Source organism: Ictidomys tridecemlineatus, chromosome 14 (genome assembly GCF_052094955.1).
Source record: "Ictidomys tridecemlineatus isolate mIctTri1 chromosome 14, mIctTri1.hap1, whole genome shotgun sequence".
Taxonomy (NCBI): domain Eukaryota; kingdom Metazoa; phylum Chordata; class Mammalia; order Rodentia; family Sciuridae; genus Ictidomys; species Ictidomys tridecemlineatus.
The window spans coordinates 68,109,668-68,124,345 of NC_135490.1; the positions used below are offsets into that span (position 1 = coordinate 68,109,668).

Below are 14,678 nucleotides of genomic sequence, written 5' to 3' on the forward strand. Positions count from 1 at the left end.
ATAAAGTGATAATGCATTGTATCAAATGAGTAGCATTTTAGTGCTTTTCTATATATCTCAGGTCAGATTTCTAGGCAGTGGAGTTTGAGAAAGAGCTTCACGTGCTAGAAGTGTAGTGGGAAGTCCTTGGTGGATCAATCCCTGTTGAAGAATGAAGGAAGCGGGACTTGGTTGAGGGAGAAGCTGAACTGTACTGTGGTTCTGACAAAAGCCCCAATTAATCTCATTTGGAGCTGGGGGCATGTCAGAACTGCTCTGTGTGTGCTGAGAAATTAGACCTTTTATATTCCTTGTCAGATATGAACTGCTTCCAACAAAGGGGTGATTCCTAGATAGGTAGACTTCTCCCCCCACCCTCACCTTGCTGGGAATTGAACCCAGGGTCTCGTGCATGTTAAGCAAGTGCTCCATCACTGAGCCATGTACCTGGCCTAGCAGCTGACTTTAGTCACAGACAATTCAGAAGAGAAACTTGGCTGAGAACTTTTGGCAATTAATATTTCTAGCAGCTGGGGTAATGAATGCTTTAATCCTGAAAGGGTTGGAGGGATCTTGATGGTGCGCTACAGCATTTACTACCCTGAGTACTTCCGAATTTCTACATTTTCAGCATTTATTTTATAATAAAAAAATACAAGTATATTTTATTTTATATTTGTTTTGTTTTATTTTGAGAGGTGCTGGAGATGAACTCTAGGCCTTGTACATGCTAAACATGTACTCTACCACTGAGCTACACCCCCACCCAAATGTATTTTTAGGGATTATTTGCCTTAAAAGAAGATAGAAGAAGATAGGAAGCTGTTGATGCTACAATAGGGTTGGTAAAAAAGAAAATAATTATGCCTATTACAAAGACTAATATATTGCACCTGAAACTTGTCAGGCTTGTGGTGCCAGGCTTGTTCCTAGCCAGATGGAGTTGAAGTAGCCGCTGTGGAACCATGGCTTATCCCTGGTACAGTGCATTCCCTATAAATACCTTTCATAACCTGGAGTATTTTGCCTAGAATCTCCATAAGTTAGGGTAATGGATTTCTGTAGCAAAATCCAAAAGAAAAAAGAAAGGAACCCAGAAACATTGGAAACACCAGAATTCTTTCAAGTTTGCATTTAATCTAAGAGTTTCTTACATTCATTTTTGTGGTCAGTGAGTGAGTGCTACTTTCTTGTTCTACTTTGTTAAGGTCCTTTATCACACCAAGGTGGCCTACGATCCAGAAGGAATCTTAGGAACCATCAATTCCATTGTGATGGCATTTTTAGGAGTTCAGGTATTAATTTATTTTATTAGGGTATGTTTTTCTAACAGCTTATGGTTATTGATTCATCACTAATTTGAAAGCATTTTATTAAAACAAAGCAATTACAAGCATTTTCTCTGTGTTACTGGTCTAATAAATTTTAATTGGGTTTGTCAGATTGTGCAAAACTAGAATTTGTTAAAATTGAGCACAAATAGTTAGATATAATTATTATATTCTAAAAATATTATTTATGTGGCTTATCTTAGCCCCATAATTTCTGGATAAAAGATTTCCCTGTGGGATGTGCAGAGTGTTTGGATATTGGTAACCTTAGGAAGTCACCATGTCACTTATCACATTTCTTTCTGTCTTGGAATGTTTGTGCTTCTGGGACAAAACTGAGACTGGATAATTTATAAAGAACAAACATTTCTTTCTCATAGTTCTGGAGGATGAGATGTCTACGATCAAGGTGCTGGCACTGGCAGGTTCTTTGCCTGGTGAAAGTCCGGTCTCTGCTTTTGAGAAGGCACCTCAAACAGTGTGTTCTCCAGAGGGACAAGCACTATGTCCTGTGTGGTAGAAAGTGGAAGGGCAAAGACAAGGAACATTTTGTCTTGAGACTTTTTATAAGGACATAAAATCTCTCATACATAATCACCTCCCAGAGGCTCTGCACTCTTTTCAACTTAGTGTTTAGCTATATACATGTGCATTTGGTACTGGGGATTGAACCCAGGGCTTCACCCATGCTAGGCAAGTTCTCTACCCCTGAGCTATATTCTCAACTCTTTTAAATATTTTATTTTGAGACAGATCTCGCTAAGTTGCCCAGGTTGGCCTTGAACTTATCATCTTCCTTTGTTAGACTCCTCAGTGTGTGTACCACAGCTAGACATAGTATGCATGTATATTATTATAAATTATAATTGACAAGGTCAATACAGGTTATTCTTAATCTATCTCACATGAAATTTTGTTAAAATTCTGAGTAGTCTCTATTTTTCTTCCAAAAGTTCTTACTGGTGATATTCGAAACTATCATTTTTCAGGGAATCAACTGAGAGTGTTAAAACGTATAAATCAGTGCTAATAGAACTTTTTGTAGTGATGGGAATTTTTATCTGTGCCATCCATTAGGGCAGCCTCTTGCCTGGATAGCTCTTGAGTAATTGAAATGTGACTAGTATGACTAAGGAACTGAATTTTAAATTTTACTTCTTTTTAATTAATTTAATTCAAAATGTAAATAGTCATATGTGGCTGGTGGCTCCTATATTGATCCAAACCATGTATATTTTGGTGATTAAATAATTTTATAGTTATAAATCCTGCCTTTATCTCTATAGCACTTTATATTATGATTTTACATATATTCCTTGAACCTCACTGTGTGCTCTCTAGGTCAATCTGTGCCTGTTGGAGCAGTCAGTCTAATGTAGAGGTTAAGAGTGCAGACCTAGAGCTGCACTGCCTGGCTTTGAATCCAGCTCTGCCACTTGATAACTGGGTAACCTCAGGCATATTACTTGACCTCTCTGGGCATCAGTAGCATAGTGGATAGAGATGTTGAGAAGATTAAATAATTTGTATATAATTCTTTGAACTGGTACATAAAAAGTCTTCATAACTTGTAGCTATTATAAATTATTATTAACACTTTCTCATCCTCTGATATTTCTAAAAATTAATTTTCAATTTAATGCAAAGAACTATTTTAGTGTTTTTAGTTTACCTGCCCACACTTCCATTCTGTCTCTATCCCTCTTTCGTAATGCTGCCAGAAGGGATGAGCTAGCAGGCTAGTCTGAGCTGGATCCTGTCATTTGGGGGAAAACTTTCCTTGGCTCCCTATCACCTATGGAAGAAAGAGCCTGCTTGAAGCGAGACCTACAAAGCCTACCACCTTTTTGCAGTGCCTCCCTCTATCTTTCTGCAGCCCTTTAGAGACGCTGTGGTGCTTTTCCACTCTTTTTGACATGCTTCTGTGCATGCTGTTCCATTATGCTCAGACTGTCCCTCCTGCTTGACCATCTCATGATTGTTGCCTCAGCTCAAGGGTACCACGTCTCAGATGTCTCCCTCCTTCCCTGGAGAGGTACCTCATCTTTTTTTGGTCTCTTGTTTCTCTCAGTCTCCACTAGTTGAGGGCAGAGGTAAAATTTCATTCTTCCTGTGATCCCAGTGTCTGAACGTGTGCTTTGTTGAGTGATTGAAAATACGGGTGAATACGAAATAAGAATATATATCTTAAGTGATTTTCTTGGTCATATTATTTTCTTCTCTAGGCAGGAAAAATACTATTGTATTACAAAGATCAGACCAAAGACATCCTCATCCGATTCACTGTCTGGTGTTTTATTTTAGTAAGTAATGGACATTCCTTATTAAGGGATGGGATTGGGCTGGGATTGTGGCTCAGAAGTAGAACACTTGCCTAGCACATGTGAGGCACTGGGTTTGATCCTCAGCACCACATTAAAAATAAATAGATTAATTAAATAAAGGCATTGTGTTCATCTACAACTAAAACTTTTTTTAAAAAAAAGATTGATTTTCTTCACACACATAGATATTTAAAAAGAAATAAAATGTTTAGCAACACTGGCACAGCAGCTGTTACCACATTGTGATAGGGAATATGCTTCATTTGAATAACAGAGGAACAAATATATGAATTTAAACATATATATATATATAATTTTTGGTGCTAGAGATCAAATCTGGAGCCTCCTGCATTGTAAGCTCATATTCTACCACTGAGCCCCATCCCCATTCCCAAGAAGGAACAAATCCTTACATCTAAATTTTCAGATTTATCTTCTTAGAAGGATATGTTTTTAAATAAGACAATGTTTCCATCAAACACTGGAATGAGAAATGCCTAAAGAAATGTATGAGGTGTGGGTTCTGCATGTTTATCAAAAAGACTAGGTAAATAACAACAATTTTGTAAATTCCAACTTCCAGATTTATATGTAGAAAAATAATTGAAAATTTGATTTTTTTCCTTTAATCTTGCAATCATGTTTCCTCTTAGGATTCACTATAATTTATCAGTTAGCTTCCCTTCTTCAACTCAGAGGAATACTGCAGATTTTTAGTAATCTCCACACTGAACAACATATTCTTTAAAAATATATTGTTCAGTGTGGAGATTACTAAAGAAACTAGGGATAGAACCACCATATGACCCAGCTATTCCACTCCTGAGTATTTTCCCAAAAGATCTGAAATCAACATAATACAGCAAAACAACCACCTCAATGTTTATAGCAGCATAATTCATAATAGCTAAATTATGGAATCGACCTAGGTGCCCATCAGTAGATGAATGGAGAAAGAAATTGTGGTATGTATACACAATGGAGTTCCAATCAGCCATAAAAAATAATGAAATTATGACATGCTGATAAATAGATGGAAATGGAGAATATCACACTAGCTGAAATAAGTCAAGCTCAGAAACTCAAAGGTCGAATGTTTTCTCTCATGTGGAAGCTGGAGTAAAATGAAGGAAAGGGGGAGAGGAGGATAGGATAACATAAAGGGAGGCTCAGCAAGGTAGAAGAAGGAGCTTGAGAGGCAGAGTGGGATGGTAGGGGGAGGCAACGCAGAATGACTTCTTAAATAATCATGTCATGTGAATATGCCACATATATTCACCTTTATACACAAATATATGTGTATATATTCACCTTTATACAAACATAAATATACATCAAATATAAATGGAAGAGTGAGGTGAAGTCTAGAGTAGAGGAGGGAAGATGGGAGGGAAAGTGGGGCTCATGAACTGAAATAGAATTTCCTGCGTGTATGAGTCTGTTGGGATGAACCCACCTGCTATGTATAACTACAAAGCTCTAACAAAAAAGAATACATTGTGGTTATACATCTTAAAATATGTTCCCAGTCAAAAGAGTAAAATATAAGGCAATCCAATAACGAATTTTTGGTTTTGGAACACAATTGTTGAGATTTTAACACACTTCCTTTCCCCTTCATAGGGGCTTATTTCTGTTGCTTTGACAAAAGTTTCTGAAAACGAAGCCTTCATTCCAATCAACAAAAATCTCTGGTAAGTATAGAAAAAAAGTGTCCTTTTAATGTTTGATAATTTCTCGTGTTAAAATTGGCTGTGTTTCTCATGAGCACTAAAGTACCTCATCCATTCAACTCCTTAAAGGTCGATTTCATATGTCACCACACTGAGCTCTTTTGCCTTCTTCATCCTGCTGGTCCTATACCCAGTTGTTGATGTGAGAGGACTGTGGACAGGAGCCCCCTTCTTTTATCCAGGTAAGTCACCTCTAAATGCAAACAGAGTTGCTGATGGTGGCCCAGAGACCTACTGAGCTCCACTGGTGCTAGGGACTGGAGCTACCATGTTTCCAAGGAACATACTGAAGAGGCCCTCCCCATTCAGGTTCTGAGTCATTGTATGACAATTAATAAGCTCTACTTCCAGACAGTGGCAAATCGTGGAACATCAGAAACAATCCAGCGCATTTTACTTAGTTTTTAATACTTAGAAATGAGACTTTCTTAACACACATGTACTACCTCTAAGATTAGGCATTTTAAGAAATATCAAGAGAGGGATGAAATAATTTAGGTGCAGTTCTAAGATTCCTTCAATGACTCATTTTAGCTTTTTTGATTTTAGTAATAGTTACATTCTTTGTACCTCAAGATTTCTGTCTAAAAAAAGTTAATGTTGTAATTTTCCTTTCATATTTAATATTCAAGAATTCATTGTTGGGCTTAAGGGTATCGCTCAATGGTAGAACGTGTGCTTAGCACATGCAGTGCCCTGGATTCAACCCTCCCCCCCCATACACACACAAAAAAAAATAGAAAAAAGAATTTATCATAAAATGAATATTTTCTAGTAAATTAAAGATACAGTTCACATCTGATATCTCAAACATGCATCACTTATTCTCAACAGCAGTCAGTAATACAAGTGCATGATTTTTTTTTTTTTTTTACTGAACTCATTTCAGAAATTAAATAGATGATCCAATGTGATTCAGCAAGAAACTTATTTTCTGTGTCTCTCCTTAAGGAATGAATTCTATTCTGGTATATGTTGGCCACGAGGTGTTTGAGGACTACTTCCCCTTTCAGTGGAAGCTGAAAGATAATCAGTCACACAAAGAACATCTAACTCAGAACATAGTCGCCACTGCTCTCTGGGTGCTCATTGCCTACATTCTCTATAAAAAGAAGATTTTTTGGAAAATCTGATAGCTCCCACTCAAGTGTGTTGTTGGAAGACTCTAGTGGGCCTAGGTAAAGTATTGAAAGAACCAATATTGAAGGGAATCATCACTTAATAAAAACAGTGGGATGTATTTCCAGATTTTGGGAGAAGGAGCTCAAGCTGGTTTACTCTGACATGGGTCATCAGAACTCTGTATATTTGTGACATATATTTGGAATGGTATGGTTTATCTTTTCTCCATCTTCTACATAAATGAATGCATTTGGAACTTCATTGTAAGGAAATCTCACTTAACTTTCCAAAAGGGATTTATTAAGGGTATTTTGCGTTTATGATGCATAAAACAGTCTAAGGTTTGAGGGCTGGGGATGTGGTTCAGTGGTGCTTGTCTGGCATTTGTTAGGTGAGGTCCTGGGTTTGATCCCCATCACTGCAAAACAAACAAACAAAAGTAACAATCTAAGGTTTGATTTCTACTGACTTTTTTTCCCCCTGAAAATTGCTTCTGCATGTGTACATGCATGCCAACAACAACAAAAATCATGATTTCTGACATGATAGAGTATAAACTTTATTGAATGGATGTGTCATAATGTTTTCTCAATTTTTTGATTTGGTTCAATTTAATGTTTTAGGAAAGCCAAAGTAAGTTTTTATTTCAGATTATCAAGGCTTTGATGAGTCAAAAAATACCTATCAGAAGCCATTTTCTCTTTTTCCCCCATTTAAAAAATAAATTAAAATATAGATGTATTATTCCCAACCATTTTGATTATCTACCTGTTTAGTTTCCTATTTACCTATGTACTTAGCATCTATCCTTCTATCTCCCTACCTATCATCTCCTGTTACCTACCTGAGTATCTTTTTTTTTTATTGGTTGCTCAAAACATCACAATGCTCTTGACATATCATATTTCATACATTTGATTTGAGTGGGTTATGAACTCCCATTTTTACCACGTGTACCTAAGTGTCAGGAATGTACCTGTGGAAGAAAGAAACGCACACTGCCTTCACTGTGAGTCCAGCTGTCCATTCCTGCTGTATAAGATACTGGGCAAGTCCCTTGGGCTATCAGGGCTTTGTTTACCTAATCTATGATGAGGTAGGGTACATCAATAGCTTTTCTGAAATCTTCAGAACAACAATTTTGTTACAGAAAATGCCTCAAAAGAAATAAGAATAAAAATATTTTTAAAAACTATCATTAGAGTATGTCTTTTTAAAATGATCTTTCACCATGAAGACAGCTTTCCTGCTCAAAATCACAGAACTGAAGAAACAATTTCTTAGGAATGAAGGTAGGAGAACACATGGAGAAAGAGCATTTATCACACTTAGAATTTTCTGAAGAATTATATACTTAAGGGAAACATTAGGGATGGAATTTTCCTTTAGACCACGTCTGTGGTGAGAGGAATCCATCTCCGCTTACTCCATTTTTTCAACTATTGCCATTTCACAAACAGCTTTCTAGTCTATGTTCCCAGCTCTGTCTTCTGGCCTGGACTCCCACACCCTCTCCTAACTGCCTGCTGGCCCCCTCCTGAAGGGGGTATGCTAGAGGTATGCAAGCATCTCAGTCTCGCCTCTCCCCTCCTCCCTCTCCACAAATATAAGCTATTTCCTCTTCATATTTTCCTAGTTCTGTGAATGGATCAGTCTGTCTCTAGTTATAAAATGGCTCCACCTTGTCACCCACCTTACCTCCGCTCTCCTGACTTCTTTCATATTTATACATTGCCAGTCCTCTTCATTTTCTCCCGGTGACTGCTTCTTTCTCATGGTCACTACCTCCACTCCACTCCAGATTCATCATCATTTTTCAGCTGGCTTTCTTTTCTCAGTCTCTTCTTCTCCAAAGTCACCTACCTGTTGCTACCAGACTCAATTTTGTAAAACTGAAGGGGTCAAATCAACCTCTTTAAACAACTTCTACAAAAATGGAAATATCTTTCCCTGGCATGCATGACCCATGTTCAGCTGATCTCAGCATGCCTTTCCAGTACATTTGGGATGTGGTTTCCCCCAACTCCTTTTACCTACTCCACTTATTCCAGCTCCGCTAGAAACCGCCCCATCTCCTAATTATATCTTCCTGGACCTTTTCCCCCTTAATTTCTTCCTCTCTACATTTAAGCTGTCACATTATTTATTTACTTTTTTTTTTAACATTTAAAGTTAAAAAAATTAGAAAGTTCATAGCTAAAATGTTCAATTAACTAAAAGAATATAAGGAATGAACTAAGAGAGAAAATGTGGGAATCATTCAATAAAGAGATCATGAAAAGAACAAAATGAATACTGGAAGTGAAAGACTCAATAAATCAAATTCAAAACAGTTGAAAGCATCACCAATAGATTAAATTACATAGAAGACAGATTTTCAAGTCTTGAAGACAAAGCATATATTTTGATTTTTTGGTACCAGGAATTCAATTAAGGGGCACTTAACCACTACCCACATCCCCAGGCCTTTTTGTATTTTATGTAGAGACACGGTCTCATTGAGTTGCTTAGGGCCTTGCTAAATTGCTGAGGCTGGTTTTAAACCCAGGATCTTCTTGCCTCGGCTTCCCAAGCTGCTGGGATTACAGGCGTGTGCCACCATGCCCAGTCATAACAAAGTACATAATCTTAAAAATAGATTCAACAATAAAGAAATTAAAAGACCATGACTGAATATTCAAGTAAGCTGGAACAACATTAAGACACTAAGTCTAAGAATCATGGTAATAGAAGTCACCAAAATGCAAACTAAAGAAATGTTAAGCCTTTTCAATGAAATAATAATCAGAAAAAAATCAAAACCTTAGGAATTAGATGCAAATCCAAATACAAGAGATATTTAGAATCCCAAATAAACAAGATCAAAAAAGATTCTAAGACACATTATAATTAAAATGCCTAATGTACATAATAAGGGTAGAATTTTAAAACCACACACACACACACACACACACACACAAACAAACAAAAAAACAGGTGGTCACACTTAGAGGTAAGTCAATTAAAAGTTTTACTGATTTATCAACCCAGACCCTAAAAGATAGGAGAACTTAAAATAACATGTTCCAAGCCCTGAAAGAAAATGGGTGCCAACCAGGATTACTATATCCATGAAATTTATTCTTTAGAGTTGAAGTGAAATAAAAAATATTCCATGACATGCAGACACTAAAATTATTCATAATCACTAAACCAGCACTATAAAACATACTCAAGTATTTCATACAGAATAAATGAAATACTAAATATCAGAGCCAATGTATGGATAAATCTCACAGAATAGTGAATTAAAGGAGAATTGAGTCTGAATTAAGCATTAGAAATAAATCAAAATAAAGCATTAGAAATAAAGTAAGCATTAGAAGAAAAATCACCTCTCTGTAATAACACTGAATATGAATGGTCTAAACTCTCCAATAAAAAGACATAAAATAATTCTCAACTCTATGTCGTTTACAAGAGTCAAAGACATCCACAGGCTGAAGGTGAAAGGATGGAAAAAGATACTACGCATATGGAGACAGAAAGCAAGCAGGAGTAGGTACTCTCATATCTGACAAAGTAGACTTCAAGCCCAAATTAATCAGAAGAGATGGAGAAGTTCACTTTATACTGGTTAAGAGAATCATCCAACAAGATATAATGATTGTATATATTTATTCTCCAAACACATACATACATAAACAAACCCTACTCAATATAAAAAATATAACAAATACCAATAAAACAATGCTGGATCATTTCAACACTGTTATCCACCAATAGATAGTGAATCAATTACAAATAAACAACTAAGGACTCTTCAGAACTAAAAAAAATACAATACTATTAATCAAATGGACATAACACACACATACACACACACACAACACACTCTATGAAGTTACTTGAATGCAGGAGCACTGTATCACTGAGCTACATCCCCCAACTCTTAATTTTTTATTTTGAGACAGGGTCTTGCTAAGTTGTTTATGGCCTCCTAAATTGCTGAAGCTGTCCTTACACTTGCAAATCTTGACCTCCTGACTTGTTGGGATTACAAGCATGTGCCATTGTGCCCAACTAACAGACATCTATAGAAACGACGAAATTCACTTTCTTCTCAGCTACACATGGAACCTTTTCTAAAATAGACCATATTTTATTTTTTTTATATGGACACAATACCTTTATTTATTTATACTTGGTGCTAAGAATCAAACCCAGTGACTCATACATGCTAGGCAAGTGCTCTACCACTGAGCTACAACCCCAGCCCCAACAATTTTATTTTAAAAATAATTTAAAATCCAACCTAGAATTTTCTAGCTATTTATTCTTTTTCTTTATCTCTTTTATTTTTATTTCTTCTTTTTAGTTATATATGACAGTAAAGTCTATTTTGACATATTTATACAAACATGCAGTATATCTTATCTAATTAGGATTTCAGTTCATCTTAGGATGTACATGGTATTAAGATTCATTGCAGTGTACTCATACATGTACATAGGAAAGTTATGTCAGATTCATTCCACTATCTTTCCTATTCCTAATCCCCCTTCCTTCTCTTCATTCTCCTTTGTCTAATCCATTGTAGCTATTTATTATTTACATTTCAATGGACACAAATCCTGACTTTTACCTCTGGAACCCAAGAACTCTTGGGTTTTACTAAACAAAGAATTTTCTGTTATGCAGTAACATCTCCATCTGCTGGAAATTTAGGTGACTGCTAATTACATGATCTTGGAACCAGGAAAAAATCCAGTTCAGCAGGGGGTCAATATTATTTCATTTTATTCCATTTTAACAAAAAGTTGTTCCCCTATAAGTTCCATATCCAAGATTCAACCAACTGTGGGTCAAAGAAAACCTCTCTACTGAATAAGTACAGACTTTTTTGTCATTATTCTGTAAACAATACAGTATAACAGCTACTAACATAACATTTACAATGTATTAGAGAATAATCTAGAGGTGATTTAAAGTATAAGGGAGGATGTACATAGGTAATATACAAATACTATGTCATTTTATATAAGGGACTTGAGCATCTGGGGATTTTAGTGTCTTGGGAAGCAGGGCCTACAACCAATCTCCTGAGGACAATAATGGTTGAATGAGTACATTTATCATGTGCTTGAGATGTGCCAGACTCTATGTCTGTGCTGTGACAAAGAAACCAAGACTGGTTAAGCTAAACTGCCTGCCATCAAGAAGCTCACAACCTGATGGGAGAGAAAAATGCAAACACCTTAACTCAATGGAATAAGAGACATACTTAAAAATTTCATCAATTCTAAGATTCAGACAGAATGAACTATTGAAAAGAGTTTGCAGGAACCAAGGAAGGTTGGCTTTTTCCTGACAAAGGATATGTCTCAAGAACCAGCTGCTCCATTTCTGCTCCTCCACTGAACCAAAAGTTCAGGTATAGAATAGAGTACAGCTGAGTGCTGAGATATATTCAGGATACAGTTACTAAATCTAACAACAATTTATTTGGCACTATAATGGAGGGAGCTGGATTCTGCCTAAAGGACAAAGACTGCCAAATCCTAATTTGAGACATTGCTTTTCAAAAACAGAATTTAAAAAGAGAGGAAGAAAAACATAATGAAAATAATGAAAATACCTTATGACTTAAATAATATAGCACACACATTACCTTTAGATATGACCCATAGTATTTTGTTACATATGAGTTGTCACATTGACTCAAAACAGTTATTTCTTGTTAAATGTCTTCTATTTCATCTTTGGCTTCCTCAAGGTCAATGATTTTAATAGCAACAACTTGCTGAGTATGGTTGTCAATTCCTTTGAAAACTTCTCCAAATGAGCCTTTTCCAATGCGTTCTAATTTTGTGAACAGTTCTTCTGGATCTGCTATATTATTCTACATCCCAGGCACTTGGACAGCCACCGGTGAGTGGGCCATGAAGGCGACTTCTGCTCCGCACTGCTTCTGCGGTGGTGGCGCCTTGGGTTCAGGCTGGCTCCTCCTACAGGGGTAGCTCGGCGGCCCTCCCAGGCTTTTCTTCTTTTTCTAGGGCCTTGAGGTATAATATTAAGTTATTTGGGAATATTTTGTGTGTGTGTGTGTTTTTAATGTAGGCATTCAATGCTTTCTTCTCAGAATTGTCTTAACACTGTTCCAGAGATTTTGATACATTGTTTTTCTATTCAGTTATTTCTAAGAATTTTTCTTTTCTTTTTAATTTCACTTGTTTTATTTTTATGTGGTGCTGAGGATCGAACCCAGGGTCTCGCTTGTGCGAGGTGAGGGATCTACCGCTGAGCCACAACCCCAGCCACCTAAGAATTTTTCTTATTTCTACAAAAAAAAAAAAAAAAGAATACATAGAGATAATTCCTCGAAACTTTGTTAGATCATAATGGAACGAAATTAGAAACCATTAACAAGATAAAAAATAAACTATCTTTTTTGCAGGGTGGGTACTGGGGATTGAACTCGGGTGTACCGAGTCACATCTCTAGCTCTATTCTGTATTTTACTTAGAGACAGGGTCTCACTGAGTTACTTAGCACCTCGTTTTTGCCGAGGCTGGCTTTGAATAAGAGATCCTCCTGTCTTAGCCTCCATAGCTGCTGGGAATGCAAACATGCCCTACCCAGCCTGGCAGAAACCATTTTGATGCCTGGAGATTAAATAAAACACTCCAATGAGGAATGGATCATAGAAGTAATCAGGGGAAAAATAAAAAAAATTCTTAGAAACAATTGAAAACAGAAAAACAATGTATCAAAATCTCCAGAACAGTATTTAGACAATTCTGAGAAAAAAGCTTATAGCATTGAATGCCTACATTAAAACACACACACACACACACACACACACACACACACACATACACACACACAAAAAAAAATCCCAAATAATTTAATGTTATACCTCACGGCCCTAGAAGAGGAAGAAAAAATACCAAAATCAGTAGAAGATAGGAAATAATTATGATCAGATCTGAAATTAATGCAATTGAGAATAAAAAAATACAAAGGATCAATGTAATAAAGTGTGAGCTCTTTGAAAGATAAACATGATTGACAAACCCTTAGCCAACTAATCAAAAGAAAGAGAAGGCCCAAAAGGATGGAATTAGAGATGAAAACGAGCTACCATCATAGACATCACTGAAATTAAAAGGAACATTAGAAACTATTTTGAAATGTATAATCCAATAAATTGGAAAATCTCAAAGTTATTGACAAATTTCTAGACACATACGACCTACCCAATTTGACTATGAAGGTAAAGAAAATTTAAATAGACCAATATCAAGCAATGAGATTGAAGCAGCAATTCAAAACCTACCAACAAAGAAAAGCCCAGGACCAGACAAATTCTCAGCTGAATTCTACCAGACCTGTAAAGAAGAACGAATACCAATCCTCTTCAAAATTATTCTATTAGAAAAGGAAGGAACACTCCCAAATTAATTTTATGAAGTTGATAGCACCCTGATATGAAAAGCAGGCAAAGACACATCAAGAAAACTACAGGCCAATATCCATGATGAACAGGCACAAAAATTCTTAATAAAATAATAGCAAACTCCATTCAAAAACACAGTAAGAAGATAGTACACCATTATCAATCAGGTTTCATCCTAGGGATACAAGATTGGCTCAACATATGCAAATCAATAAATGTAATCCATCACATAAATAAAATTAAGACAGGGATCATGTAATAATCTTAACAGATGCAGAAAATGCCTTTAATGAGATTCAGCACCAGTTTATGTTAAAAACACTGGGTAAATGCAAAACAAAACTACTCTAAAATTTCATCTCACACCAGTCAGAATGGCAGTTATCAAGAATACAGACAACAATAAATGTTGGTGAGGATCTGGGGGAAAAGACACACTCATTCATTGCTGGTGGGACTGCAAGTTAGCACAACCAATCTGGAAAGAAGTATGAAGATTCCTTAGAAAACTTGGAATGAGACCACTATTTGACTCAGCTATCCCATTCCTTGGTCTACATCTAAAGGACTTAAAATCAGCATACTATAGTAAATCAACAGCCACATCAATTGTTTATAGCCGCTCAATTCACAATAGCTAAACTGTGGAAACAACCTAGATGCCTGTGATATATATATATATATATATATATATATAATATAGATATATATCTATATCTATCTATCTATCTATATATCACAGTTTCTTTAT

The 14,678-nt window shown here is 36.1% G+C and overlaps 1 protein-coding gene across 6 annotated transcripts in view; it reads left to right on the forward strand.

The window, feature by feature from the left end:
• Hgsnat (heparan-alpha-glucosaminide N-acetyltransferase) overlaps positions 1-14,678 on the forward strand; it is a 73,494-nt gene that overhangs the window by 31,026 nt on the left and 27,790 nt on the right. For 4 of the 6 annotated variants that reach the window (XM_013360921.3, XM_040268255.2, XM_021730013.3 and 1 more), the window contains 5 exons: positions 1,188-1,274; positions 3,536-3,613; positions 5,258-5,328; positions 5,437-5,549; positions 6,319-7,684. In XM_013360921.3, coding sequence (XP_013216375.2) covers positions 1,188-1,274; positions 3,536-3,613; positions 5,258-5,328; positions 5,437-5,549; positions 6,319-6,500 — 531 coding nt within the window. In that variant the 3' untranslated portion in view covers positions 6,501-7,684. Of the gene's footprint in view, positions 1-1,187; positions 1,275-3,535; positions 3,614-5,257; positions 5,329-5,436; positions 5,550-6,318; positions 7,685-14,678 lie in introns of those variants that run through there. The other 2 variants (XM_078031299.1, XM_078031300.1) reach the window with 1 other exon arrangement.